The following is a 26,637-nucleotide window of genomic DNA, read 5'->3' on the forward strand; positions in this document are numbered from 1 at the left end:
GTGCGGTGGAAAGCCAGAGCGCAGCCTGCTGGGGGTTGTAGTCCTTGAGCCCAGGCCTTACTGGGAAGCCTGGCCGTGCCAAGACTACAAGTCCCAGAAGCTCGTGCGCGGGCAGCGGGGCGGGACGGGTTCAGAGACTTGGGTACCGCCTCCTCTGCAACGCCGGGGCCGGAGTCTTAGAACCGAGGGCCCGCAGGGGTCCCCCCGGCCGCCGCAATGCAGAAATACGAGAAACTGGAGAAGATTGGGGAAGGTAATGGAACCAGGAGATGTTCCTGCAAGGTCTTCTTCTGCAGACCCTTCAGCATTCCTTGCAGCCCCGGCTCCCCTACCGTCAGCAATATCTACAGCTCTGATCTCAGCCCTGGCAGAAGCCCTGGCCGCTGAGCACAACACTCCGTGCAACCATTCCTCCCCATGTTAGCATTTCCTGCAGACTCCCACTCGTAACCTCAGCGCTCCCTGTAGACCTGACCTCCCTACCGCGGCACTTCCTACATATCCCATCTCTAGCCTCGGCACCACTCGCAAACCTCACCTCGATCCCCACAACCTCAGGTCTCTGCAGACCTCCAAGCTCAACATTTCTGCGGGCCCTCGGTTCTCTCCCACATCCCTCCTGTTTCCAGACCTTCCCGGAGCACCGCCTCTATTATAAACCTCCTTACCTTGGCTGCAGACTCTCCCTCCTGCTGGTGTCCTGAAGCCTTTGCAGGGACCTTCTTGCCCCTCCCCACCTGCCGCATCCTCACTCACAAAGCTATTCGCCTGGCCTTCACCCTGAAAACCTTCCCTAGCACCCTAGGAGGCTGCCCACTCCCCGGAGGGATTTCCTAAGATGGGAAAGGATGCTCCTGCTTTCCCTCATCCTTGGCTTCTTTCCCCTAGGCACCTATGGAACTGTATTCAAGGCCAAAAACCGGGAGACCCATGAGATTGTGGCTCTGAAAAGGGTGAGACTGGATGATGATGATGAGGTAGGATGGGGCACCGGGCAGGCCGGGAGGTAGCGTTGAGACCTGGGGTGGGGTGGGTGGTCTTTGACTGCTGCCTCGCCTCTCTCCTGTGTAGGGTGTGCCGAGTTCTGCCCTCCGGGAGATCTGCCTACTCAAGGAACTGAAGCACAAGAACATTGTCAGGTGTGCCCCCAAGGCCTTCCTTGCCTGTGTGGTTTCTGGAAGAGGGGGCCTTCAGCGTTGGGCTGGGCTGCTATTGGGATGTTAGGGGCCAACTTTGGACCTGGCTGAGCCCTTCCTTCCTCTTAGGCTTCATGATGTTCTGCATAGTGACAAGAAGCTGACTTTGGTTTTTGAGTTCTGTGATCAGGTAAAAGATCACTGTGGGGAGCAGTGGTTTTGGGAGGACACAGGGGCTTTGGGAGGATATAGACCGAGCTTAAATTCTGACCCCCATTTTCTCCCACCCCCATCTGTTTTTAGGACCTGAAGAAGTATTTTGACAGCTGCAATGGTGACCTTGATCCTGAGATTGTGAAGGTTAGGGAGGGTTGTTCAGGGCACTCATCAAAACTGGGTGAGGTCTGTATTCAGTATAAGCACTCCTTCAGTGCAGGTTTGGGCTCTGGAGTGTCAGGGAATGAACACACCTCAATTCTGCCCTCCACGAGCCTCCAGTCTTAGGGAGCAAAGTCTGTTTTGACCTGCATGGTAACAGTGATGTTATTTGCATGTAAGAGATGAGAAAAGGAAGCTCATAGGGATACATTTCTCTCATTCAACAAGTACTGAATGCTTTGCACCAGGCACTGTTCTAGGCCCCAGATCAAAGGCCTTGGCCCAGGTTCCAGGAGAAGCAGTTCAGGAATAAGTCTGTAGCACTCCATTTGCACTGATGGTTATGGTGCATGTGTGCTCAAGTATGGCTAGGTTGGGGCAATAAGCTTGGACTGGGAAGGCAGCCCACCAGGCTGAAAGGTCCAAAAACGTGGGGAGCAGGGTTAACTTGTTCACTGCTTTATCTCTAATGCTCAGCACCATGCAAAGCAGGCCCTTGGTAATGAATGGATGGTGTCCTGCTGAGCTTGGTGCTGCAAACTGGTTGGGCTCCAGGGCATGGCAAAGGGTGAGGCGGGCAGCAAGTCCCACCCATTCAGGTGTCTGACTCCTTTCCCCCTGCTTCTCTCTAGTCATTCCTTTTCCAGCTGCTGAAAGGCCTGGGATTCTGTCATAGCCGCAACGTGTTGCACAGGGACCTGAAGCCCCAGAACCTCCTCATAAACAGGGTATAGCTCTCTGGGGAGGAGGGAGGATGGGAAACTGCAGCCAGGGATTGGGCGTCCTGGGTGGGCAGACTGGGAGAACTGGAGCCTACCCCAGTGCTGTTTGAAAGCTCTTCTCCACATCACTTCTCATCTTCCCTTAGAATGGGGAGTTGAAATTGGCTGATTTTGGTTTGGCTCGCGCCTTTGGGATCCCAGTCCGCTGTTACTCTGCTGAGGTGAGCCTGGGAAGTGGGACCTGAGGTGGGGGACCGAGACCCACTGCATTGTTTTCTCCTTGTCTCTGAGCCTCCTTGCACCTGCGTCCCAGCCCTCAAAGTCGGGGGTCCTTGTGGATGGTGTCTTCTTCAGGTGGTCACACTGTGGTACCGCCCACCGGATGTCCTCTTTGGAGCCAAGCTGTACTCCACGTCCATTGACATGTGGTCAGCTGGCTGCATCTTTGCAGGTGAGATGCTGGGGCTCTGCGCGGATACTTTCTCTCCCATTTGAGTTGATAATAGGACCTGGAGGGTTTCCTCTGGGGGAAGGGAGTGGGCCTCTTGAGGACCAGCCTGCTCTAGCATGAGGGGCCACATGCCCCTCTCTTCCTCCCAGAGCTGGCTAACGCCGGGCGGCCGCTTTTCCCTGGCAACGATGTGGATGACCAGCTGAAGAGGATCTTCCGATATCCTTCACTTCCCCTGCCCCCTCTGTTTCTTGCCCACTATCCTTACCCTCACTCTGGAAGGGGAGTGGGCAGGGAACTTAGAGCAGGAGGGAGGGTGGGCGATGGCCTGGGCGAGGGCCACAGGGCCCAGGGCTGCTTCCGAGAGGGTAGAAGAGCCGATAGCCCTGAGCAGGTGAGGCTTATAGGCAAGGAGTGCGTGGGAAGGAGGCAGCCAGGGGGAATGTCTGAGGTCGGGGGGGTGTCCTTAGGGTGAAGGAGCCAGAAGAAGCAGGGAACATTTTTTTTGTGGGAGAAGGACAACTCGTTCATTAGGAGCAGAGACACCAGGGTTTGGGCTAGCTGAGCATTTGGAACACACCTGGCCCCTGTAAACACCATGCTATGAGAATATGTGTCACAGGCTTGGGGCTTGCTTATCTTGAGGTAGCAGGTAGAGTAGGGACAGGTGGAGAGGAGGGCAGGTGGGAATGAGTAATCCTATCCCTGGGAGGGCAGAGCCCCTAACCCTGCCTGGAAGGTACAGATGCAGCCCTTTCCATGAGTGACCCTTGACCCCATGGATACGCTGCTGGGGACGCCAACTGAGGAGCAGTGGCCAGCCATGACCAAGCTGCCAGACTACAAGGTGTGATGGGGGATGGGGAAAGTTGTGGTTCATCAGAGATCAGTTTTCCTCACAGCCCCAGCAGCCTCCACACCCAGCCTCCCTGGTCTAACCCTCTGCCCTTCCACAGCCCTACCCAATGTACCCAGCCACAACATCCCTGGTGAATGTCGTGCCCAAGCTCAATGCCACAGGGAGGGACCTGTTGCAGGTAGGTGACCAGGGTAGAGGATGGGACTGGAGCTCTTCTCCAGGGGAATGAGGGGAGGGTGGGGCTCTGGCAACCAGCCTGACCTGACCTGCCCCCACCTTTGCTCCCTCCTATCTCCAGAACCTCCTGAAGTGTAACCCTGTCCAGCGTGTCTCAGCGGAGGAGGCCCTGCAGCACCCCTACTTCTCTGACTTCTGTCCCCCCTAGGCCCTGGGATCCCTGGATGCCAGGCCAGGGCCTGGCCTATTTAAGCCCTCTTGTGGGAGGGGTGAGGAGGGGGTATTGAGCTCCAGCTGTGCTGGGCCTGGCCAGGGTCAAGCTGCCCTGGCCTGTGATCTCCACTCCCCATGGACTTTATTTAATTTCATAAATTGGCTCCTTTCCCACAGTCTGCTGATGTAGTGGTAGGGTGGGTCTGAAGGGGGTGCTGGGGAACGTGCTCCACCTTTACCACCCTCTGCCACCCCTCATCCAGCTCAGGCACACCCAACTCTCTGCTACTCTAAGTGGCCTTGAGACCAGGGGCTAGGAGGCCTTGACCCTTGACCCCACCCCTTCCTGCTGGGGTCAAGGCAGTGTTGGCCCTGCACTTCTGTGCTTCCGCACTTATGTACACCCCATCCTCCCTCTGCCTAGGAAGGCCAGACATAGTCCCCAGGGGTTAGGCAGCTGGCATCTGAGATCAAAGATGGCTTCCACCAGGATGGGGAGGAAAGGGCTGGGTCTCTCCCTGTGCCCTCCACATCCCGCATGGACCTTTCCCCCTTCAGCACCCCATACCCAGGCCTGCAGACTGGGACAGGAGAGACCCAAAGGTATGGTTCTACGAGGATCACTCCCTCCCCCACTTCCTTCTCTGCCAGTTTCCCAATGGTTGGGGATGCAGCAAGAGCAGGAAACTGGACCTGAGGCCAGGGCCTGGGGTGTCCTTCCTGGCAGGAGGAGGAAGGGAGGGTGCTCCCAGCTCCATCATTTCCGGGGCCTTCTGCTCCTGTGGGGAGTTGAGGAAGCAAGAACTGCTCCCACGGAGACAGACTGTGTGCCACGCTTGGTCCCAACTGGAGAAGAACCATGGCCTTCAAAGGCAGGACACCAGCTCGTGTTCTTAGAAGTGGAAGAGCCAGCCCTCCTGTCATCCCCACTCCTCACTACTTCTTGCTGGGCTCTCGGTCAGAGCCTCATAGTCTCGGTACCTACTGACCAAGCCTCCTCGAGGCCAGCACACCTGAGCCCTGGGTTTGGGGGAGACCTGTCCTCTGATGTCTTCTGATAAATTCATTCACACTGAGGTGCAAATGACTGATATCCTTGTACTACCATCCTCTCTCAGGGATTTGTGAGGGCTAACTGGGGCCCAGTTTTGCAGGCCTCACAGAAGTGGTATCTAGCTGAAGCTGCTGCAGAGGACTTACTGGGCTGAGGAGAGCTGACCTTGGCCGTGCTAGCCTGTGCTCTATAAGAGGAACACCTGAGGCAGAAACATGAAAACTTTATTTGGGGTGAAGATAGCAAAGATGCTGGGCATTCAAGATGTCAAAGTGTGACCCTGAGGTCACACACAGCATGTCTAGAGCCGGGTGACGAGGTAGCAGGTGCGGTGAGAGGCAGACAGAGTCTTGGTGACAGCACAGGGCGGGGTGGGGGGCCTGGGGAGATAGGCCACAGCACTGGGGCAAGGACCTTTCACCTGCTGCCTTATGCCTGCCCTCCAGGACCTGGACTGTACCCTCTGGACCTGTTCTGCCCCTCCTCCCTTGATCTTGGCCATTTTATGTTACCTGGGGCCCAGACTGAAGTGGGGGACTTGGGTTCCATGACTGCCCGGCCCTTCCTGAAGCTGTGAGAGGAAAGAGAGGGTTAGAGGTGGGGACCAGCCTGGGTCACTACACATGTCTCCCCGACTCCCCACCAGGGAAGTATTCCAGGCTGCAGGAGGGGGCTGCTGGAGGCGCAGGGAAGGAAGAGGGGCTGTTACCAGATTGGTGCTGGAGTGCCTTTGGGAGCGCCTTCGGTTCCAGAAATACCCCAGGACCCTGTCTCGGAACACCTGAGGGCAAGCAGCAGTGGGAGCTGACCAGTATAAACCTTCCCCCTGAACCCGACTGGCTGCAGAGGACTTACTGGGCTGAGGAGAGCTGACCTTCGCTCTCTCCCTCCCCCAGCTGGGGCCCAGGCCCACCTCACAGAGGTAGTCTAGGATCTCAAGGATGGTGAGCAGGCTGGCCCCGATGAACAGCCCCATCTGGCCCCCAATGTCGCCTGTGGAAGCAGGGCGCCTGTCAACTCAGCCCCTTGCCCCGCCCACACCTCCACAGACCCTGGGCGTTCAGCACACACCAAGCAGCTCCGAAACTTCATAGGCCTTCTTCTGCTCCACTGTCTCATAGTTGAGGGCCTCAAAGAAGATGTCCAGAACAAGCACGTTCTCCCTGGAGGAGAAGAAAGTCCCGAATGTTCGCTGGCTACTCCTTGGTGCTGGCTGCTGGTAGAAAAGAGATGTGGAGCTTCTCGCTTCTTTCAAGAACCCTGGGAGGGATGTCACTGCCCCCCCACCCCACCCCCCCGCCGGCCGGAGAGTTTGAGCGGTTTGTCCAGAGTCCCAGGCAGCTCCTGAGGATGTGACTGCCTGGGCCGGCCGTGCCCGCCCCCCGCCAGGAGCCCCTCGCTCGCTGGAGTGGGGCTCACGCGATGTAGGCCTCGCTGCGGTTGTATTTCCGAGCCAGGTAGCCGGCGGCAGCGCGGCTGGGGATCCGCACCATGGAGAGCTCCTTGGCGTAGCGCGTGCTGGCGCACGGGCTGGGGCAGGCGCACGCGTCCTTCCGCAGCATGGAGTCTGCGGGCCACAGAGCCTGGGGTCAGGGTCCGGCGGCCGGCGGCGTCGGGGTCAAGGGCGGAGCGGGGTGGGGACCAGGAGGCTTGTCTCTTACTCAGGGCCGGGTTGGCACAGTCCTTGTACTGCTGAGGGCTGCACACCGGTGCGCCGCCTGGGGTTGGGGAGGAAGCAGCTTCAGGAGCCCCAGCGTCCCTGAGTCTCCACCCTACCCCAGGACACGGACCCCACCCCTTACCAGGCATGTGCATCATTCGACAGCCGCACTTTCGAGCCACGTAGCGGGTCTCGCAGGCCAGGCGACATCCCATTAAGCTATAGGGAGGACTGGGGCTGGGAGTAGGGCTGGGGGACAGGGGATCAGAGGGATCTGGCTCAAAGTCGGGGTCCAGAGATACCGAACTACAGTCGCCCCAAGGCGGTGGCAGGAAGCTCAGCTGTGAGGGACGGGGTTAAGGAGACTAAGGGAGAATGCGAGAAGTCACTAGGGTTCCGCCGGTGCGGGAGAAGGGGAGCAACTGCGGACTTAGGAGCTGAGGTGGTGCAGGGGGAAGGAGGGGGCTAGCAACCTTGAAGGAGGCACAGGTGAGGATACTTGCTGCTGCTGGCAAGACACAAATGTCTGGTAGCCGGGGGCAGCCCCGAAGCCCAGCTGGTCGATGACGGGGGGCTCGTCCTGGCTGTGGATTTGCACTCTGATCCCCGCCTCAAACGGGGTCTCCTCTGCAGGGAGGGGTCTTTGAGGACTGAGATGGCAGCCCCTTCTCCCCAGAACTGGAAAGGGCACCTGAGCCCCTCCCCTCCTCCCCCTATCCTTTCCCCCTTTCTCCAGCACTGGGGATGGAGGTTGGGTAAGCAGCTACCACTGAGACCCATCCCACCTCTTTTTATTGCTTTTGTTTTTGAGACAGGGCCTTCCTAAGTTGCACAGGCTGGCCTCAGAACTTGCCATCCTCATGTCTCAGGCCTCCAAGTAGCTGGAATTGCAAGTGTGTGCCGCCCCCCCCCAGGCTTTGGCCCCCCAACTGAGTTCCCCATCCGATGCATGTGCTCCGTACCCATGTCCTTCCACACCGGCAGATACTCCTCCTGCTGCACGTCCAGCATGACCTCCAGCCCATTGCCTGCACCACCCTTGGGCGTGGTGAGCAGCTCTGCCCCGTGGGCACCCGAGTTGAACGTGTAGCACTGCCCCATTCGGGTGAAGATCTGGGGGTGCAGACAGGGTGGCAACCCTCCCCCAGGAAAGCACATGGGCCTGGGCACTCTCCCCTCCTTATACTCTGTTTGGGTCTCCCCTTTGAACCCTGAAGCCCACCTCTTGATGCCCCTGCCCCCCATGCAGATGCATGTGGTTGAACCCTCTCAGACACCATCCATCACTAGAGCTGCTCCGGCCCCCAACTCCCCCCGCCAAAGCCCAGGGCACAGCCTACAGGGAAAAGGAAGCAGCCAGTTGCCCTCCTCTGGGGCCGGCAGAACTTTGAAGAGGCAGAGGAAAGCAAGTCTAAATCCCCTTTTAATGGCAGAGAGAGGGCTCTTCTGCCTAGACTAGTCACTGGAGAGTCCCCTTCTCCAGTAGTAGGGTCTCCATAGGTCAGCCCTTAGGCCTGCAGGAGTGCCCGGGCCAGGAATTTCACTGCTGTTGCGTTGGGAGATGAGAAGGGGGCCCCAGGGCCCCTTCCTGGGCTGAACGGAATGCCATGCTCCAGGAAGGAAGGGCTGGCAGGGCAGTGCTAGGGTTTTCTGGCTTTGGGACAGCCTGCCTGGCAGTGCTGGGGAGTGTGGTCTCTGGATAGGGTGGGTAGCTCACCACAGTGAAATTCTCGGGCCCACACGGCTGGCCTCGGTAGCGGCAGTCCAGCAGCATGTCCTCAATGGAGTGGCCAGCTCGGGCGTAGAGCTGTGCCATGTCAAAGGTGGGACTGGGCATGAAACCGGGTGGTGCGGGGGGCCGGCCCAGGGAGCGCAGGAAGGCGGCGTGCTCAGCGGGGTCCAGGCCCAGCAGCGCAGGACCGGCCCAGTGCAGGTCGTTGGGTGTAAGACGCGAGCGGCGCAGAGGGTTGATGTTGCACAGAGTGACAGCCGGGAAGGTTAGCCGGTGGCTTTCACACTCATCCAGGGTCGTCTCATGGTGGAATTCCCCATAGTAGCGCACCCGTTCAGCCACCTGGTAGAGGAAGGCTGACAGCGACAGGAGCACAGCTGTGGCCCACAGCCCACGGCGCAGGGTCAGGCCACCGGGGCCGAAGACATGGCCAAGCCCATGCAGGGTGCAGCTGCTGGCGAACACTCGGATGTCTGAGGCTGGCCGGCGGGCCTCTTCCAACCCTGAGGGGGGCTTCATGGCTGGAGCCCAGGGAGGGTTGAGAAGTCTCTGGGGCTGGTGACCCAGGGACTTGGAACAAATGGGTTGGAGGACTGGCAGGGGTGGAGATAGGACTTGGGGAGCCAGGCAGGTGAGGAAAGGGAAGGAGAAGGTAGGCAAAGAGAGGAGGGGAGGAACCAAGACTGGGAGGCAAGCAGGAGGCACTGGCCTGCTGGGACTGGGTGTGTTGACTTGCTGGTCCAGCTTGGCCTTCCCCAGAAACAGGTGGTGGCTCCCCTGGGCTCAGCGCTGGACTGGGGGGCTCTGCAGCAAAGCCCAGGTAGGTTGCAGGCAAGAGAGGCAGGCAGGGGCTGCAGAGCAGTGTCCAGGCGGTGCTGAGCTGGCGCTGCTGCAGAGGATTGGGTTTCAACAGAGAGTGGGGCAAGGGGGCCAGCAGAGCAGTCTGGGGGGCGGGGAAGGTCCCTGGGGCCCCAGACGGAGCCATTAGTGCAGCATGGGGGGGGTGGTTCCTGTCAGAGACCAGAGGCGCCAGGAGGAAACCACAGCAGTCCTGGGTAGGGCTTGAAGGGGATAAGTTGGAACTGGGGGTGCCAGTAGGACACTCTGGGTCTCCAGGTGCAGCCTCTGCACATCAGATCTGCGGGTCAGTCACTGACCCTTGCTCCAGCCCCTCCCTCATTTCACCTCTCCTGCCTTCCTACTACCCCACCTGGGATCATTTGTTCTTTGAGTGGACTTGGCTTTTGACCAAACTAGAGAATAGTGGGAAGTTTGACGTTGGCAGATCTCTTCCTTTGCTGTCAGCATCCCAACCTACACTGGATGGCCAGGGTGCTCTTTAGGTCCACATTCAGGGGCACTTTTTCCTACACATCAGATCCTACCTCCCTATACTCAGGCTCTCCTGTTGGTGAGGCTGGCCTCTACCACAGTGATTGTGGGCTCACCTGCTACCCTATGACTTCACGTCTCTTTTCACTGACCACGTCCCAGAGACCATGTGATTCCCAGCACCTGGAAAACCCCATCTTTAAAAGTGGCCATATTCCAGTAATTCCACTGGATGAATGGCTGTTGTTTGTCTAACCACACCCCTACTGATGCCCATGGGGGGTTTCCAGTCTTCCCATCAGTATCGTGGTCAATGCCAGTGCACCGATGTAAACTCCTGGAAATAGAATCACTGGGTCAAAAGGCCACAGGTTAGTAATTTGGTGGATGTCACCAAATTCCCTCATGGCAATTATGCCATTTTGTACTCCCACCAGTATCGGAGGAGGGAGCACATGCGCCCGTTCAGCATGGAGCTCTTCTAAAGAAAGGACTCTATGCCATTGAGCCAGCTGTGTGTGCCCTTGAGGGGACAGAGCTGGCACTGGATCTGACCAGAGATGCTTCCCACTATCTAGAAAGAAGAGTAGAAAAGGTGGGGCAGGGAGACTTCCAGCAATTGGAGCAGAACTTCAGGGACAGTTGCTGTCCACAGGACTGTGCTAGCTGGCCTGCAGTGGGGCAAGGGGTCAGGCCAAGCACAAGCGTTGTGGCCCAGCTCAGAGCTGCAGGGGTTGCTCTGGGAGCACCTACATAGGGAACTGCCAGGCCTGGTCCTCATGTGTCAAACTCTATGCTGGTGAAACAGTCATCTACCCCGACTGGAGAATTGCTGAACACTTCCCTGTGGATCTGAGAATGCAGGCTTATCTCCATTAATTTACTGCAATTTATTTCTACTCCATCTTGTCCAAGAAGCATTGTAGGCCACCAGATTTATTTTGGTGGCTTCCAGCTGAGTAGGAGGCACATAGTTCCAACAGCCAAATATAATTGTACCGGGCTCCAATGGCTGTCTTCCCAAGCCCACAAACTTCTGGGGGCCAGGGCCCATGGTAGGCTGAGTGGCGTGGGATAGGTGTGTAATACTTTAGCGGGATGAGTGAATATGACGGCTTGTAGCACAGACATGACCACTGTGCCAGGCTGTTGCACCGTGTCTTTTAAGTACTTCACTGCAGGTCATCCCGTTTACTCCTGGGAAAAGACTTCTCAAGACCAAGCACAGTCAGGCTGTGATCTCTGCTGAGTAGCGGGCACAGCAAGGTCGAGGTGAAGTTACAGGGCCAGTGAGTGCAGATGCACAACTCATCCGCTTGACTGGCCGTGGGTGTCTCTACTTCTCCAGGCTGTAGGTGGAGGGCAGTTCAGGAAGAGCCATCTTGAAGCTGTAGGCTGACCTGGAATCTGGTGTCCTAAGGTGACTGGGCAGCCTGGGCCTGGGGGCTGGGTGGGAAGCAGGAGCTGCCTAGCTAGGAAGCTAAGTCCCTGCTCCAGGCTCCAGGGGCTTAGTGGCTAAGCAGCCTGGAGGCAGGCCCGAGCTCTGCTCCCTAGGCTGCCACTACCTAGAGATGCAACCTCTTATCAGTCAGGAAGCAGGATACCAAACAAGTATGCTGGAACCCTGGGGCTTTTGCATGGCTTATCCCTATAACAGCATCTGGTTTGAACCCAGGCCCACAGAGGCTTCAAGTCCCAACCTGGCTCCTGCACTCACACCTAAGCCACTGCTGCCTCTTTCAGGCTGGCCTCCTGGAAGTATTTCTCTTCTTAATTTGCATACCACTGCTCCTGTCCCCTGAAACATGGCAACACCTCTTCGCTGCAGGAAAAAATGCAAAGGGCTTGGCTGGTTCTAAAGGTGCGGCACAGGCAACGCTCTCCCCAGGCCCACGGAGTCCCAGTCCGGATATGGCTGGATTGGGGAAGATCCTCAGTGGGAAGTGACTTGGGCAGCATCAAGGCAGGAGGCCACCAGCCCTGGGAGTTGATCAGGAGGGCTGGTACATCTGTAGCATCGTAGGGATGTGAGGTCTTGACTGCTCCTGGTCCTGGGCGCCAGTGCAGTCCAAGAGTCCTTCATAGTGCCTTTCTCGGACTCTTTGAAGCCAGCTGGGACCCAGGTCTGCCTCATTCACAGCTTTGGGACCATAAGCCCATGTCACTAGGGCTGTCTGTCCATCCCCTTCTAAGGTGAGGCCCCCATCCCACCTTCTCCATGAGCCTCCCTGTGCCTGGGCATCAACTACTCCCTATTGGTTTTGTACCTGTGGGCGCCATGGGCCCACTGAGTATTCTGGGTGTGCAGCAGGTCCCTTCTGTCTCCTTCAAGCAGGAGGCTGGCCCACAGTCTCATCAGGTCGAAGACTCAAGTCACACAGGGCAGGGCCAGTAGTAGAGAACCAGGTGGGTTGGGCGTTTCTCATGGGAATGGACCCCCATGTCCCACTCCTCTTACCCTGACGCACGTGGTCCCTGTTAAGCATCTGTCCCCTTGGAGGAGAGTGGGGAGGCGAAATCCAGATATTAAGACTGTGGTAATGGAGGAGTGGGGAGGAAGGGAGGCTCTGTGGAAGATGGACCAAGGGGAGGCTCCTCTTCCCAGGGCCAGAGAGGCAGTGGGGACATTTGGGTGGGAGAGTCAGTCCTGTCTAGGAAGCGAGGCCCTAGCAAGAGTGGGGAAGAGCCTAGGTCACATTCCCAGGCTTACTGCTGGACTCTGAATTTTCAAAATTCCCTGGAGCTGGGGGTCCAGACAACTTCCGGCTGTTAGGTAGAGTTGGGGTGGAGAGAGACGAGTGGAAGGGCCTTGGAGCCTTGGGGTTTCTGCCTCAGCACGTGCAGCCCGAAGACTGTGCTCCGGCAGGAAGGAGGTGGCAATCAGCAGGGGTGGGTGTGGGTGGGAGGGATCCCTCCTCCTGCTCAGCTGGTGGGCCTGGTTTTATTGAGTGGGGAGGCAGCAGCCGCAGCCACACCCAGCATGCTGGTCCTCCAGGGGCCCAGTCCCTGGACAGCTCCCCCAGCTGAGCCTGTCCTTGATGCTAGGCAGCAACCAGACCTCAGAGGGCCATTCTCAGGACTTGTGCTAGTGGTTCCTGGGGTCTCTGGGCTTTTCCCGAGGCGAGTCTGACGTCAGTGGGGTGTCCAGGGCCTGCCTCCGGATGAGCTCTGCGTAGAGTCCACCCTTCTTCAGAAGCTCTTCATGGGTCCCAGCCTGGAATGGGGAAGAAGGGCCTGAGGGTCACCCAATGGAGTCCTGGCAGGGCTGGCTGTTATTAGCCATTGGGTTCCTGGTCACTTAAGCCAGTAACCTTCAGCTGTGTTGGTACCCCTCTGCTCCACAGGACTGTGGAAGAATGCTCACTCTTCCTGGCGCCCCCCAGCCCTGGGCTGAGTCTATGAGTCAAGCCCAAAAGCTCTCTGAAGGTCTGCTCCCGACTGGTCCCATCTGGATCCCTGGTGTGGCCTCTGCCCTCAGCTCTTGGGTGGATAGCCCTGCCCTGGGACCTGCCTCTGCCTCCAGCACCATCTACTTTCCCCGTAACCTCTAGGCCAGGGGACGGGGAGGAAACCAGACCCGAGGTGCCGGGGCTTGTTTACGGGTGGGAACGTCTGCATTTTGGGATGCTGCTTCCAGAACTCGGGGCTGGGCTGGACGTGCTGCTCCTCTATGCTGCCCACCCACTGTCCATGGCCAGAGCCACCCTAGCTGCTGCCCGACTCCCCAGGCCCACTCTGACCTCCCAGACTTGGCCATTGGCCATGACAATGATGCGGTGGGCTGCACGGACAGTGCTGAGCCGGTGGGCAATGACCAGCACAGTGCGGCCAGTGCTGGCCCGGTCCAGGGCTTCCTGCACCACCCGTTCAGACTCAGCATCCAGTGCGCTGGTGGCCTCATCCAGGATGAGCACTGTGGGCTGCTTGATAAGGGCACGGGCAATGGCCAGGCGCTGCTTCTGGCCACCAGACAGGGTTGTGCCCCGCTCACCTGGGTAGGGAGAGGACAAGGTGAAGGACAAGGTGAAGTGATCCTTAGCTCCACACTTGGGAGGCACTGGGTCCTTCCTAAACTTCCATCCAGTCCCTCTGGCCCCTCCCCACCTGGCACAGTACTCTTGCCAGCCTGAGTGTCCCGGCACTACAATACTCGTCCTGCCTCTCCAAGGGTGGGGTGTCATCCGTCAGCTCCCTGGCCCCACAACCTTGTGCAGAGCAGTGCATGTGTGTACCACCAACACCAGCAGTCAGCACGCAAGCCTCCTCACGTGCAGGGCCTCTGGGCCAGGCGGGTGGTCCTGCCCTGCTGCTGTGGTTTGAGCTGTTGGCCTGGACTTGGGCTCCACTGCTCTGGGGACCTGCTAGCACCCAGAAGTGAGCTTTCGAGTATGGAGACTCCAGGTATGGTGGCATCTGAAGGCCACAGAGGAGAGCAGAAGTGACAGTTGGGGAGCCAGAAAGAACCTTGAGGTGATGCAAGGTCTCGGGTCAGTGAGGGGGCAGCTCTGATAAGCCCACGTGAGCAGGGAGCAGGCCAGGATCAGAGGCACAGCAGGACACCACCCAGGGGAGAGATGGCAGGGATCTCCCCATGGGCAGTGCGGAGCCCAGTCACATGATCATAGCTGGATTAGCAACACGAAAAGCAACAGGTGACTAGAGAAAGCCCCCGGCCCAGAGGCTGCTGCTTGGTCAGACTGAAGAGAGCGGAGAACTCCTGTTTTCCCATCCTGAGAGGTGCTGGTTCATTCTGCAGCAGAGCCAAGAAGTGGGGTAGTAAGCACAGCCCCAGAGACGGGCAGACACCTACAGCTGCAAGCCTCCTGCGCATATTCTAGCCTGCTGCTGTTTCCTGAACCACCAGAGTCCTCTCCTGGGAAGTCAGAAGAAAGACCCACACAAGACACCAACTTCTCTATTCAGGGGACACTTTTAAACAGTAAGAAAAGAGGAATGAAACAGGAGCCAGAAGAAGGGGAACAGTTATGAGGAGCGTCCCCCTGTCCTCTGGGCTTGGGACACGGTAGGCTCTGTGAATGACTAGTTTGGTCACAGCCCTGTCTCTCACTCCCTGTCCAGTGCTCTGGTCCTCCTGAGCCCTGCCTGTCCCTGCAGCCTGCATGGTCTGCAGTGCTTGAGCCACATGGGTCAGGACTGTCCCCATACAGCCACCTCTGTCTTCTGTGCCTCATCACCATGGAGCCTTGCAGACCCAAGCAGAAGCTCTGCAACTCACCCACAACGGTGCTGTAGCCCTGGGGGAAGCTGCTGATGAACTCGTGGGCGTTGGCTTCCCGCGCAGCTGCATACACCTCTTCATCAGAGGCTCCTAGCTTTCCAAAGCGGATGTTCTCCATGATGGTTGTTCCAAACAGGACTGGCTCCTGGGGTGGGGACACAGAGATGGAGTCCATGGGAACACTCCCTCTCCGCCCCAGCAGCCCCAGTAGTGGAGGAGCAACCGCACACATCAGGAGATTCTGTGCTTTTGTTTTTCTCTTTGTCTGTACTGGGGACTGAACTCAGGAATGCTTCACACTGAGCCATATCCCCAGCACTTTTTATTTTTTGTTTTGAGACAGGATCTTGCTAAGTTGCTTAGGGCTCCCTAAGTTGCTGAGGCTGGCCTCAAACTTGTGATCCTTCTGCCTCAGCCTCCAGAGTTGCTGGGATCACCGGGGTGCACACCCCCTTTCCATTAAAGGGAAGCAGAGGTGGGTGAACCCTGCACCCGGGGCGGCAGTGGGAAGGGCTGGGTGGCATGGCCAGCAGGGATGGCAGGAGGAGGGTGTTGCACCTGGCCCTCTTCTCTGGGGCTGGCCTCATGGGATGCCTGCTTTTCTCCCCATCCCACAAAGGAAGAGCGGCCCCTCCCTAGGATCAGTGGACAGGGGCCCCCAGCAGTTCCAGGACCATCGCTGCAGGATCCTCCTGTCAGCAGGAGCAAAGTGTCCCTGCCCTGGGAGATGAGGGCAGAGCTGCAGATGTCCAGGGTAGGGACACCTGGGACCCAGAAGACAGCTGGGAATGGCAAAGAAAGCAAGGCCCCTGAGCAGGAGTAGCGGGAGGAGGAGGGGAGGAAAGGAAAACCCGAGGGCTGAGAAGAGGTGGCCCGGGGAGAGGGACCAGCCTCGGGCCACACCTGGCTGATGAAGCCCACCACCTGGCCCCGGAGCCAAGAGGGGTCCAGCGTGCGCAGGTCATGTCCGTCCAGCGTCACCACGCCCACCGTCGGATCGTAGAAGCGCTCCAGCAGAGAAGCCACTGTGGTCTTTCCTGGGAGTTTGGGGTCGTGAGGGCGGAGCCAGGGCCCAAGGGAAGAGGGACCCTTAGGGCAGTGGAAGCCCCCCACCCAGGGCAGGGCGTGCGGCCGCAGAGCTGGGGTCTGGCTGCTCTTGCTGCTCCCAGTCCTGCTGCAAGTGGCTGCCAGAGGAAAGTCAGCGGGGGGTTCCCCTTACCTCCCCCAGACTGGCCCACGAGGGCCACGATCCTGCCAGGGGGCAGCGTCAGGGTGAAGTCCTTGAGCACCTCAAAGCCAGGGCGGCAGGGATAGCTGGGGAGCAGAGAGAACCGGTCACGGCAGGCTCCCTGGTCCCTCGTGGCCCTGCTTCCTCCAGAGGCACCTTGTTCACAGAGGTCTTCAGCCAGACCTCCCACCCGCTTCCCCTCCAGTCTTCAGCCCAGAAAGGCCTGTGCCCACGCCTGCTCACCGATGCTGACCTGAAGCTGACATTCCGGAACGTGATGGAGCCACGGAGGTGCTCCTTGGGGATGCAGCAACCCCCCGACAGCGGGATGCAGGGGCTCAGGGCCATGTATTCAAAGACTCGGGCACCTGCACTGAGCCCCCGCACCACCTGCAGGGAACCCGGAGTTTGCGGTAAGGAGGGAGCGGGGGCTCCCAGGGAAGACGCCTCTGGGTGCTGGGGTGGGGGACAGCACTCCTGGTGCCCCATGGCAGGACGTGGAGCCAGGCTGCGACCCAGCTGTCAGGACCCCCTCCACGTCCCCACCCACAGGTGACGAATGGGACTGCAGTCCATACCCAGTGTCCCACCTCAGGGCTCCGTACTCACCTGACCAAACAGGACAGAGAGGTTGGCCATGGACCTGGGAGAAAGAGGACAGGTTGGAGGAGGTGGCAACAAGAGCCAGTGAGAAGGGGAAGGACGTGATGGGAGAGGTCAAGGACAGGAGGCTTGAGGCCCAGTGCAGAGCAGTCCGCTGACGTCGGGGGCTGCGAGAACCCCGGGATCCAGTGACACTGGACCACTGAACCTTGGTTCCCTCCTTGGCTGCACGAGGACAACTCTCGGTCTAGCCTAGGACCTGGGAGGGACTCCAGGAGGCAGTGGACATGGAACGAAGGCCCAGAGCTTCAGTGGGGTGTCTACATGCTGCCCTGGCCTAGGGGTGCAGGGTGAAGCTGGCTTGAAGTGAGGGATGACATCAGTCCATGAGGAGGAGGCCCCAGCTGACCCCATGACCTCTGGCCTCAGACTGATGACACAGATGCCTTTGACAGGGCTCAAGGTGGTGTGGCCCACCATGGGAGGTCACATCTAACACTAGACTCCTAGGAGGCAATGACTTACGTCCAAAAAAATGTGGAAAAAAATGAAGTAAAATCCTTACAGAGAAAGAAAACAGAAGCCACTGGGCTGCGGGGGGGAACTCTGGGGAGACCCCAAAACAAAATTCCCTAACAAAATTTTTACTGCAGGTGTTGTATGGAGGATGGGGCGCGTGTGTATCTGTCTAGACAGTGGGTCGCCTTTGTCCTGGCTGGGCTGGTAGGCCTGGCTGGCCGCGTGAGCTGGGAGGAAGATGAGTCAACAGCCTTAGTCATGGGTCCCCGAACGGCCTGGCTGACCCGTGACCACGTGTGTGCCACCGTGTACAGGGTCCTTTGTAGCAAGGGGAAAGACTGACTCCCCAGCAACTCTTGGCCTGCTGGACTCACTTCGCCCAGTACCAGGGTGGGGGCCGGGAGGAGCCCCAAAGCCCTCCAGGAAGTGGTTCTGTCAGGCTCAGGGCGATCAGTCCTTGCCAAAGGGAGGAGGGAGGCCTTGGCAGGGGAGAGCCGGGCCAGGGAGCTATCTGTTGATGAGGAGGAAGATCGACTCCACAGAGATCTGGAAGCCATTAGGGCCTGGCAAAGGGACCGCCGCAACTGAAATCCAAACCACACGTGACTCACGGGCAGGCAATGACCTTGCGCTCAGTGATGCCGCAGGACGCAGGCCATGTGCTCTGCCCAGGCCTGGCCCCTACTGTGGTCTGTCTGGGCACCGACCCATCTCTGCCCAAAACAACACTTAGGATGGGTACAAAGGCGGGGGCGGCGCTCCTCCCTTCCCCGGACCCAGCACTGACGCCCGTGCCCTTCGTGGCCCAACAGGACCCAGGAGGAAACAGAAACTTCCTTAAGACCTAGCTCTTCCAAGCAGCTGGTGACACCATGCAGGCAGGGACCCTTGGGACAACACAGCCTGTCCCTGGGCAGTCCCGCGGCTATCACACAATCCTGCTGAAGAGCTGGGCAGAGCAGTGGGGAGGCTAGAAAGGAAAGGGGCTTGGGAGCAGGGCCAGGGCTGATTTTCTTAAGGGGGCCCATGGGTTTCTTATGGGGCCTCAGGTCCAGTAAGATCATCCTGCTCCAAGAGGCCAGAGCTGAGTCTGGTGAAGGAGCTGATCCAGCACTGGGAACCACGGGCACCAAACGGGACACCCCAAGTCCTACCTCGCCCATGATCAGAGCACTTGGATCCTGAAGCCACCAGAGAACGGTTCCTGGTCCAGAGGAGGGATGGGACTCTCTGGGACCAGAGGGTCTGAACATGGCCAGCTCAGGGAACATGGAGCAGAAACAGGGCCAGGGCCAGAGTTCGTGCTGCTTTGGAAACGGATGGAATGTGCTTTGTGGGATGTGTGCCTGGGACCAAGATGGGGCCTTATGTTTGGGGTGAGAATGGGAGTCTGTCCTTCCCTCTGGCGAGCCTCACTTCCCTCACTGGCAGTCAGCTCGAGGCTGAAGGATTCTGAAAGAAACTGTGGGCCTAGGGGCTGGAGTTGTGGCTCAGGGGTAGAGTGCTTCCTGCTATGTGTGAGAGGCCCCAGGTTCGATTCTCAGCAGCTCATATAAATAAATAAAAAAATAAAAGATTCATTGACAACTAAAAAAAATCTATATATCTATATATCTATACATCTATAAATAAGAGAATCTGGGCCTGGAACAGTGACAAAGAAGACTCCAGGCAGGGACAGGGGCCAGGATCAGGACTGCCAGCTCTGGAAGGAGGACAGGAACCTGCAGGGAGGACGTGGGGGTGTCTTGGGTGACATGGTTGGTGGTAACGCAGGTCTTCACTCTCTGGTTATCCATCATGGCACACTCACTCTTTAATCATTTATCATGACGTCTATTTCTGTATTCTGAAAGTTGCTGGGTGTGGGTAGGCAAAGCAGGAACTGCCTGTGCCGAGCTGGGAGAGTGGCAGATAGGGAGGGCCGCTGGGCGGTCCTGGGGCTGAGGAGGCTGATGGACTACAGGTGGCCTCACATGCCAGGCAGGGTCGATGGAGCAGGGAGTTTGACAAGTGAGAAGTGACAAGCCACAAGGCTGAGGTTTGCCGGGGTAGAGGGTTCACTTCTCTTCCCAGAAATGGCCAGACAGAGGATGGGGGCAGCCCTTAAAAAGCCTGTGGAGTGGCTCAGGAGGCTGAGGCAGGAGGATCTCAAGTTCAAAGCCAGACTCAGCAACTTAGCGAGGCCCTAAGCAACTCAGTGAGACCCTGTCTCTAAATGACAAAAAGGGCTGGGGATGTGGCTCGGTGGTTAAGCGCCCCTGGGTTCAATCCTCTATACCAAAAAAAAAAAGCTTGTGGCGGATGGGCCAGCCACACAGGGGACACCATTCACTTCCGAACGGGAGAGCCTGACCCGCCACACGCGGGACCCCGAGCATACGCCAGGCAAAAGCAGCCAGTCACCGAAGGGTGGACGCTGCATGACCGCACTTCCAAGAGGATCCCAGAGTGACTGGAGTCCCAGAGACGACAGCAGAAGGCAGGGTGCAGGCTGGGGAGGGGGATGGAGTGCTGCTCAGCAGGTTTGGTCTCACTTTTGCAAGGTGACCAAGTTCTGGAGATGGGTACTGGTGACGGCTACACAGACTGCACTACAAAGTGGCGATGACTTCTACCTTATGTGGATTTCACCACTACGAACCATTTTTAAAGTTTGTCAGGGACACTTGTGAGAGGTCTGGAAGGCTAGAGATGCCAACAGCCTTTGAGAGTGGAGCCAACAGATTGGCCTGGAGGGCTGGGACTCTCCAGCCTGTCCCCGTGTCCACATCCCCAGATGGCACTGGGCCTTAGCTATGGGCCCAACATCAGCCCGAACTCAGGGGTGGGGGAGGTGGGCAGGCTTGGGGCCGGGGTGCCATCCCCCAGAGCATGCTAGCACTCCCAGACTCCACCAGGCAGGACTCTGGATGGTGCCAGGGGGGTTCTCAGGGATGGGAACAGCCCTCACTCACCTCTGCACTGTTTGGGAGGCCACCAGGAAGGACATGAGGTCTCCCCCTGTCAGCTGCTGTCCAGCCACAAGGGATCCCCCAACAAACAGGGTGCCCAGGACCATGCCTGCATGGGGAGGGGACAGGTGGTGAGGAAGAAAGCGGCAAGGGACAACACATGAGTCTGTGAGTCCTGACTCCCAGCCTGCACAGTCATCAACTGACGGGGAATCCAGGCAGAGTGGTCTCCTCCTAGACAGCTCCATCTCCTCCTCTGCAAACAGGCAGCGGGCGCCCCTCCATGCTCCCTTTTGGGCAGTCCTGCAGTAATCTACCCACCACCCTCCATTACCTGCGAGTGTCAGCAGCTGGAGCACCTGGCAAAGGAAGGTGCCTGAGAGATGTCTGCAGAGCATGGCGGGGGAGCGCTGCTCTCACCTGTCTTGTCCTCCCCAGCCCACAAACCCGGTCCCCCCCAGGCAGGCCTCACTCACAGTTGAATGCGATGTTGGAAAGGCCTTGGAACAGAGCGATGCCCCTGCCCAGCTCCTCTGCCTTACAGCGGCAGCTCTCCAGCTCGGCGACGTAGCGTCTGGGGAGAGGCGGCCAGGCGCTCAGGCTGCAGCTGGGCTGGGGTGCGGGAAGGGGCTGCTCTTGTGCTCCACCCACCCAGGACTCACTCCTCCTCCCGCAGCTCCATGGCGAAGGCTCGCACCGTGCGCACGTTGCCTAGCGCCTCATCGGCCACGCCCGTGGCTCTGGCAACCTGCAGGACGCAGGAACCAGGTTGGAAACATGAGTGACAGAGCGGATCAGAGAAATGAGGGCGAGGCGAAGGGCACAGCCAGGAACCCAGTACCTGCTCCTGGCACTGGCGAGACAGTCTGCGGAGGCCTGAGCCCATCAGGGTGCCCACTCCCATCAGGGCAGGTGTGGCAACCATCAGCAGCAGAGTGAGGCGAGTGGACAGCATGGACAGCGACACCAGGCAGCCGGCCACCTGGGTGCAGCTGCGCAGCCCCTGCGAGGAGGACGGGAGACCATCCAGCAGCAGCGGCAGCAGGACCTGGGCTCTACCTGTGTACTCACTCACCAGTCCTGGGCCCTGGGAGGCCAAGTGGCACTCACCAGTCACCAGGCACAACCCCTCTTGATGAGCTGGGGTCTGATCAGCAGGTACCAGGGGGCTGGGTGAGAATGGCAAGGACCATGCCGTTTTTCCCCTAGAAATATCTGTTTGCTTCACTTTCTGTTCCAGAAATTATGGGGATATGTCCCCTTGACCATCATGGACCAGTGTCATGACCCCGTGGCCAGAGGGATGGAGGGGGTCCATGGGAAGATGTGTGTGGTAAAGAGCGACTGCAGGGGCTCCATGCTGGTCACTGACTGGCACCCTGGGGACAGAGCAGGCCAAGTGAATTTGTTCCTGCCAGAAAAGGGTCTGGTCTAAGTCCTCAGGAAGGCTTTCTCGGGTAGAAAGGATTTTTTTTTTTTTTAAATTTTGGTACTGGAGATTGAACCCAGGCAGGCTTTACCACTAAGCCAAATCCCTAGCCCTTTTTATATTTTTAAAATTTAGGGTCTCACTAAGTTGCTTAGGGTCTTGCTAAGCTGCTGAGGCTGGCCTTGAACTCCTGCCTCAGCCTCCCACGTCGCTGGGAATACAGGCATGTGCCAACCGTATTCACCCGGGAGGGTTTTAGACCACTGGAGAATTGGCCTATGCTGACCTTGCACGGTGCCTCTGTACCTCCCTGCCATGGACTGCTGTGTCCTCTCACCCACACCCTCCCAGACAGTAGTGAGCGTTGGTTGTGGACCCAACACCAGCCAGAAGTCAGGGCTGGGGCAGACAGGGCTGGCCTTGTGAGTCACACAGGTTGAGCACTGACCTGGGAGATGACAAGCTTGAAGGAAGATTTAAACTCCTGCACATCAGTTGTCAAGCGGCTTACCAGCTGCCCAGTCTTTTTGGCATCAAAGAAAGCAATATCTTGTCTGGCGGAGGGACACGGAGGCAGCAGGCATGGGGGAAGAGGGAGACATTAGTCCAGGATGTGGCTGACCCCCAGATCCTCCCCTGGGCTATCAGTCACTCTAGCCCACACCCTGCCACTGAAGTACCGAAGCAGGGAGCTGAAAAGGGCCCTCCGCATATCTACAGCCATGCGCTCGCCAATATGGGACAGCAGGGCCAGGTACCCGAAGGTCAGCAGTCCCTGTGAGAGAGGCCAGTGCAGTCAGGGAGGCCCCAGAATAGCTTCGCTGTGCCCCTGGGCCCTCCCACACTGCAGTACCTGGATGCCATAGAGGATAAGCAGGCGTGTGCTTAGATTCCGGGACTCAGACACGAAGCTCCCCACATGATCCCTTGTGTACTTGGCCACAATCTCTACCAGCTGGCCCAGGAGCAGGGGGATCTGCACATTCACCAGCGCTGCACCCAATGCCAGCTAGAAGCGGGTAGGGCAGGGTAGACAGACGCTTGGAGAGAGGGGCCATCTCCCCCACCATCCCTGATCCTGCCCTTCCTCCCCAACAGCAGTGCCTCTTGGAAAGTTAAAGCCCAGGCTTCCCGCCCCGCTGCATCCCTGTATCCTACAAACCAGGCTGCCCTGCAAGGTCCTCTGGATGTTCTCAGACCCTGGGGCCCCAAGGCCAACTTTGCTGCTTCTGATGAAAGCATGCCGTCCCTGCTCTGGCTCAGGGCTTCTGCAGACCCCTCCTGGGAGAACAGGGAAACCTCACCACGATGGCTGCCCCCAGGACCAGCACGTGAGGGCGCAGAAACTGCCAGAAGAGCTTCCAGTTAAAGTGGGACTCCACAACACAGGGTGCAGGGCGGGTGGGAGGGGCCTCTTCTGCCTGACACAGGGCCACCAGGCAGAGGCGGCCGGGCTGCTTGTGGAGCACTACGGAGCCCAGCAAGGCTCCCCCAACCCAGCACCAGGCAGAGGGGCTCCGGCTGGGAGTCGGTGGGGCTTGAGGGAGGTGGGCGCGGAGCTGTGAGCGCAGCTGGGACACAGCCCTGAGGAGGGAGGAGCCGAGGCGGCCATCTGGGGACCTGCACAGACAGAAGGTCATTGGTGGCTAAGGATCCAGTCATCCATCTTTCAACTGACCAACAAACCCCCTGATTTCCGGCTGAGCTTCCTAGAAGCAGCATTTCCTTTTCTTCTCAGCCCTAGACACTGTCTTTCTCTGGGTTGGGTTTTTTGGGGTTTTTTTCACTAGTTTTTTGAGACAAGGTCTCACAATGTTGTGCTGGATGGCCAGGAACTCCAGGGCTCAAGCAATCCTCCTGCCTCAGCTTCCCAAGTAGCAGGAGCCACAGGTGTGCACCGGCACGCTAGGTTCTCAGGGCAGTTCTTAAGCAACTTCAGCTTCTGAGACAAACGTACGCAAGTGACGTTGCTAAGGAATGCAACGGCTGAGCACAAGTCAGACCTTAAAAGTGTTCTTCCCCTGCTCGGTCTCCCAGTCAACACCTCCATCATAGCCCTCCTCAGCCTTCAAGGGCACCAACCCAGGTCTGCACTGGCCTCCAGGACTGTCCTGTCACAATCACAGCAAGTCAGGGCTGGAGGGCACATGATATGGCAGCTAGTCCACAGCACTCGTTCTACAGGTAGGGCCAGAAATCCTCCCCAAGTACATCTCCAAGGTCACCAGCAAGGTGAGCTCCTACTCTGTGTGGGACACTGTGCTACTCGTGGTGGGGATGGCAGATAGGGCCCCTGTGGTACAGAATCGATGGTCTGCTGCCTTTGCCACTTGCCTCCCTGGGAGATGCCCTTACTCTCACTTGATGATGAAAAAAATCCATGTGGAGTTCAGAGTTGAAATCGGGACTCCACAGTGCCGGGCATGGAGCAGGCAGGAGGGGCCTCATCAGCCTCACACGGCGCCACAAGGCAGAGGCGGAGATGCCCTGGGCAGCAGCACTAGGAAAAGAGGGGAACTCGGCTTCTGGCTCTACTCTGCCTAATGTGACATGCTGAAGGCTGTGCACAGCAGGACCAGGAAGGGACTTGTCACACCCCATCACCCTACCCCTTCCTAGGTCTGGAGTGCCAGGTGTGACAATGCATAGAGGGAAAGGGCCACACGTTCCCCCTCCATTGGCTGATGGAAAAACAGGAAAACAAAAATCCTAAGAACTTATAATAGATATTGAGCAAATGTCTGTGGAGTGCACACATGCCCTCATTAGAAACACAGGACGGTCTGGCCTGACCACTGCAATGTTTTACACTGCAATCCAGTACAACCCCCCAGAACAACCCCGTACAGTAATATATGATATATCATACGTATGTATTTGTATATACTCGATATACAAAATTGAAAGGCTTCACAAAATAACACTTTCCATAATTTTTAAAAGTGTAGTTATTTCTGTTATATTCATTTTTAAATGATCCTAATCTACTAAATTCATTTCATGATCTATTGAAAATCACTGACTAAAGCACACACATATACTTGAATATTCTTTGATGTCTTGCCCTGGGTTTTCTTCTGGTTTAGATAATACCAATATCTTCACTCTTTTTTACAGACTGTTTTGAAACCATTTAATAATTTATCGTGGCCACTTTCCAGCTTCTCTCATCTTCTCCAAATTACGACTCTGAGAAGGGCTCCATAGCTGCCAAGAATTGGTGGATTATTTCCCAGCACCAGTACTTCCAGCTCCAGCTAGCCAGAGCTCTTGCCCTCCCTCCATCAATCAGATGGATTTTCAAACGACACAGCTCCAGCCACCGGGCCTTGACGATCTTTTCCCCGTTCCACCCTCAGATTATTCACTGCAGGACACGGGGATTCAGTCCCTTCTCTCACAGCACTTATATTCAAGAAGTAGTTTCCAGACTCTTGCTTATTTCCCACCCCATCCCTCTCTCTGGACCAACGCCTGTGGAGAGTCTAGACCCCTGATTCCTGCGGGACGCCTCCAGCTCCAGGAACCACTTTCGATCGGCTCACTTTGAATCTTGGAAACACCACCAATGTTAAACTTCTCGACACTAACAACTATTTTCGTCCAAATCGCCACATCGATTCCGCGAGAGAGGATGCGGGCCGGAGTGGCGCCCTCTGGTGGGCAGTACGGCCGGGGCGTGGGTCACTGACCGAGCCCGCAGGGTTCAGCCTACTCGCCGACGCAGGCGTGCTGAGCCTCCGGCTGGCGCCCAGACAGTCGCTATAAATAATTGAGGCCAACTCCCCGGGGAGTGACATTCCACTCCCCCGGCTGCGCTGGCCTACAACTCCCAGCAGGCCCCGCGCGAGCCTGGGGACTCCATCTCCCGGCGCGCCCCAGGTCCCGCCGGCCTGTCAATGCTCGGGCTCCGAGCAGCTTTGTCCCTTTTTACCTGAAGGCCGAGAAAGTCTGCAATCGAAAGGATGGTAGCGACCTGCCTGGGACAGGGCCGCCCCGAATCCCGACCCGAAACAAGTGCACCAACATGCTTGGGCAGGAAGACAGGAGCAGCCGGCAGCAACAGTTTCACCCTTATCCTACTGAGAACTCCATGTTGGCTCCAGCCCCCATCCCGACAGGCCCCTCGCGCCTCAGCGATGATTGGTGGAAAGAGACATCAATTTTGTTGCACGCTATTATTGGAGCAAACGTTTTCCGCCCTCCTCCTTCTGGAACTGTGATTGGATAGAGTCCCCAACTAGCCCACCCCCCGGTTGTGGGCGGGGCCGAGCAGGAAGGGGCTCTGCCTCCTGCCCGGGGCTCTGGTCTGCTCCGGGTGTAGTAGGGAGGGTGTGTACAGCTGGTCCTCCACCCCGGTGTGCGTCAGCTGACCTCGGGCTGTTTCCCGACGGTCTCTAGATGTCTTGTCCAGATCCTGGGGTCTTCAGGGATTGTAGAACGCTGGCTCTGGAGTCCGGCGGGAGGTGTGGCGGGGTGGGGGTGCGAATGAGCAAAACTCGACCGTGGGAGTTAAAAACAAACAAAAGGCAGGAGTCCGATGCGGTGGCGCATGCTTGGGATCCCAATTACTTGGGAGTTGAGGCAGTAGGATCGCAAATTCGAGGCCAGCCTTGGCAACTTAGCGAGACTGTCTTAAAATGCAAATACCTCACCCCCAACTCTGCTCTCCCAGATGTGTCAACCCCTCGGACATCCTTTCTCCTCAGTTATTGAGAACTTCTGTTATGGAGGTTAAGGACTTAAGTTTATCACATCTATCTCCTGGAGGGACAGCCGGGTCTGAGTGACTTGCCTGAGGCTCCAGTGGAACACAGCGAACAGCACTGCATCTCTGTTTAACAGAGGTGTAATTACTTGTTTGCACATTTGCCCCTCCCACTGGACTGTGACATCTTGGTGGGTAGTGGCTCTGCCTCTTTCATCCTGTTCCCTTCCCCTCCAACTATGT

General features: G+C 57.8%; 3 protein-coding genes across 4 annotated transcripts; 1 reads left to right on the top strand and 2 right to left on the bottom strand.

Annotated features, from left to right (window-relative positions):
* The first annotated feature begins 115 nt into the window (after positions 1-115).
* On the top strand, positions 116-5,009 carry Cdk5 (cyclin dependent kinase 5). Of its 2 annotated transcripts, XR_007109808.1 has the most exons (13): positions 116-253; positions 889-977; positions 1,072-1,139; positions 1,266-1,326; positions 1,440-1,496; positions 2,147-2,242; positions 2,383-2,457; positions 2,591-2,687; positions 2,837-2,906; positions 3,474-3,534; positions 3,644-3,724; positions 3,845-4,539; positions 4,664-5,009. XR_007109808.1 is itself a non-coding variant. In XM_047561187.1 (12 exons), exons 1-12 carry the CDS (start codon positions 217-219, stop codon positions 3,929-3,931), a joined length of 879 nt encoding a protein of 292 aa, XP_047417143.1. In that variant the 5' UTR covers positions 116-216; the 3' UTR covers positions 3,932-5,009. The 2 variants fall into 2 exon arrangements, 1 of the variants encoding a protein (XP_047417143.1); XM_047561187.1 differs by having other exon boundaries at positions 3,845-5,009.
* A 240-nt stretch (positions 5,010-5,249) lies between these two features.
* Asic3 (acid sensing ion channel subunit 3) lies at positions 5,250-9,047 on the bottom strand. Its single transcript, XM_047561762.1, has 11 exons — positions 8,368-9,047; positions 7,613-7,763; positions 7,150-7,277; positions 6,793-6,991; positions 6,652-6,708; positions 6,410-6,557; positions 6,062-6,153; positions 5,904-5,983; positions 5,700-5,771; positions 5,503-5,561; positions 5,250-5,370 (listed from the first exon to the last, which is right to left on the bottom strand). Exons 1-11 carry the CDS (start codon positions 8,899-8,901, stop codon positions 5,292-5,294), a joined length of 1,599 nt encoding a protein of 532 aa, XP_047417718.1. The 5' UTR covers positions 8,902-9,047; the 3' UTR covers positions 5,250-5,291.
* A 1,544-nt stretch (positions 9,048-10,591) lies between these two features.
* Abcb8 (ATP binding cassette subfamily B member 8) lies at positions 10,592-25,796 on the bottom strand. The gene is made up of 16 exons (XM_047562227.1): positions 25,621-25,796; positions 22,991-23,306; positions 22,540-22,695; positions 22,367-22,461; positions 22,135-22,240; positions 21,099-21,260; positions 20,920-21,005; positions 20,734-20,831; positions 20,261-20,366; positions 16,791-16,824; positions 16,435-16,571; positions 16,173-16,267; positions 15,857-15,990; positions 14,951-15,098; positions 13,455-13,705; positions 10,592-12,928 (listed from the first exon to the last, which is right to left on the bottom strand). The coding sequence occupies exons 1-16, from the start codon at positions 25,713-25,715 to the stop codon at positions 12,800-12,802; spliced, it is 2,148 nt and encodes a 715-aa protein (XP_047418183.1). The 5' UTR covers positions 25,716-25,796; the 3' UTR covers positions 10,592-12,799.
* Positions 25,797-26,637: the final 841 nt, after the last annotated feature.

The sequence above is a fragment of the Sciurus carolinensis genome, chromosome 8 (assembly GCF_902686445.1).
Source record: "Sciurus carolinensis chromosome 8, mSciCar1.2, whole genome shotgun sequence".
In the NCBI taxonomy this organism is placed as follows: Eukaryota; Metazoa; Chordata; class Mammalia; order Rodentia; family Sciuridae; genus Sciurus; species Sciurus carolinensis.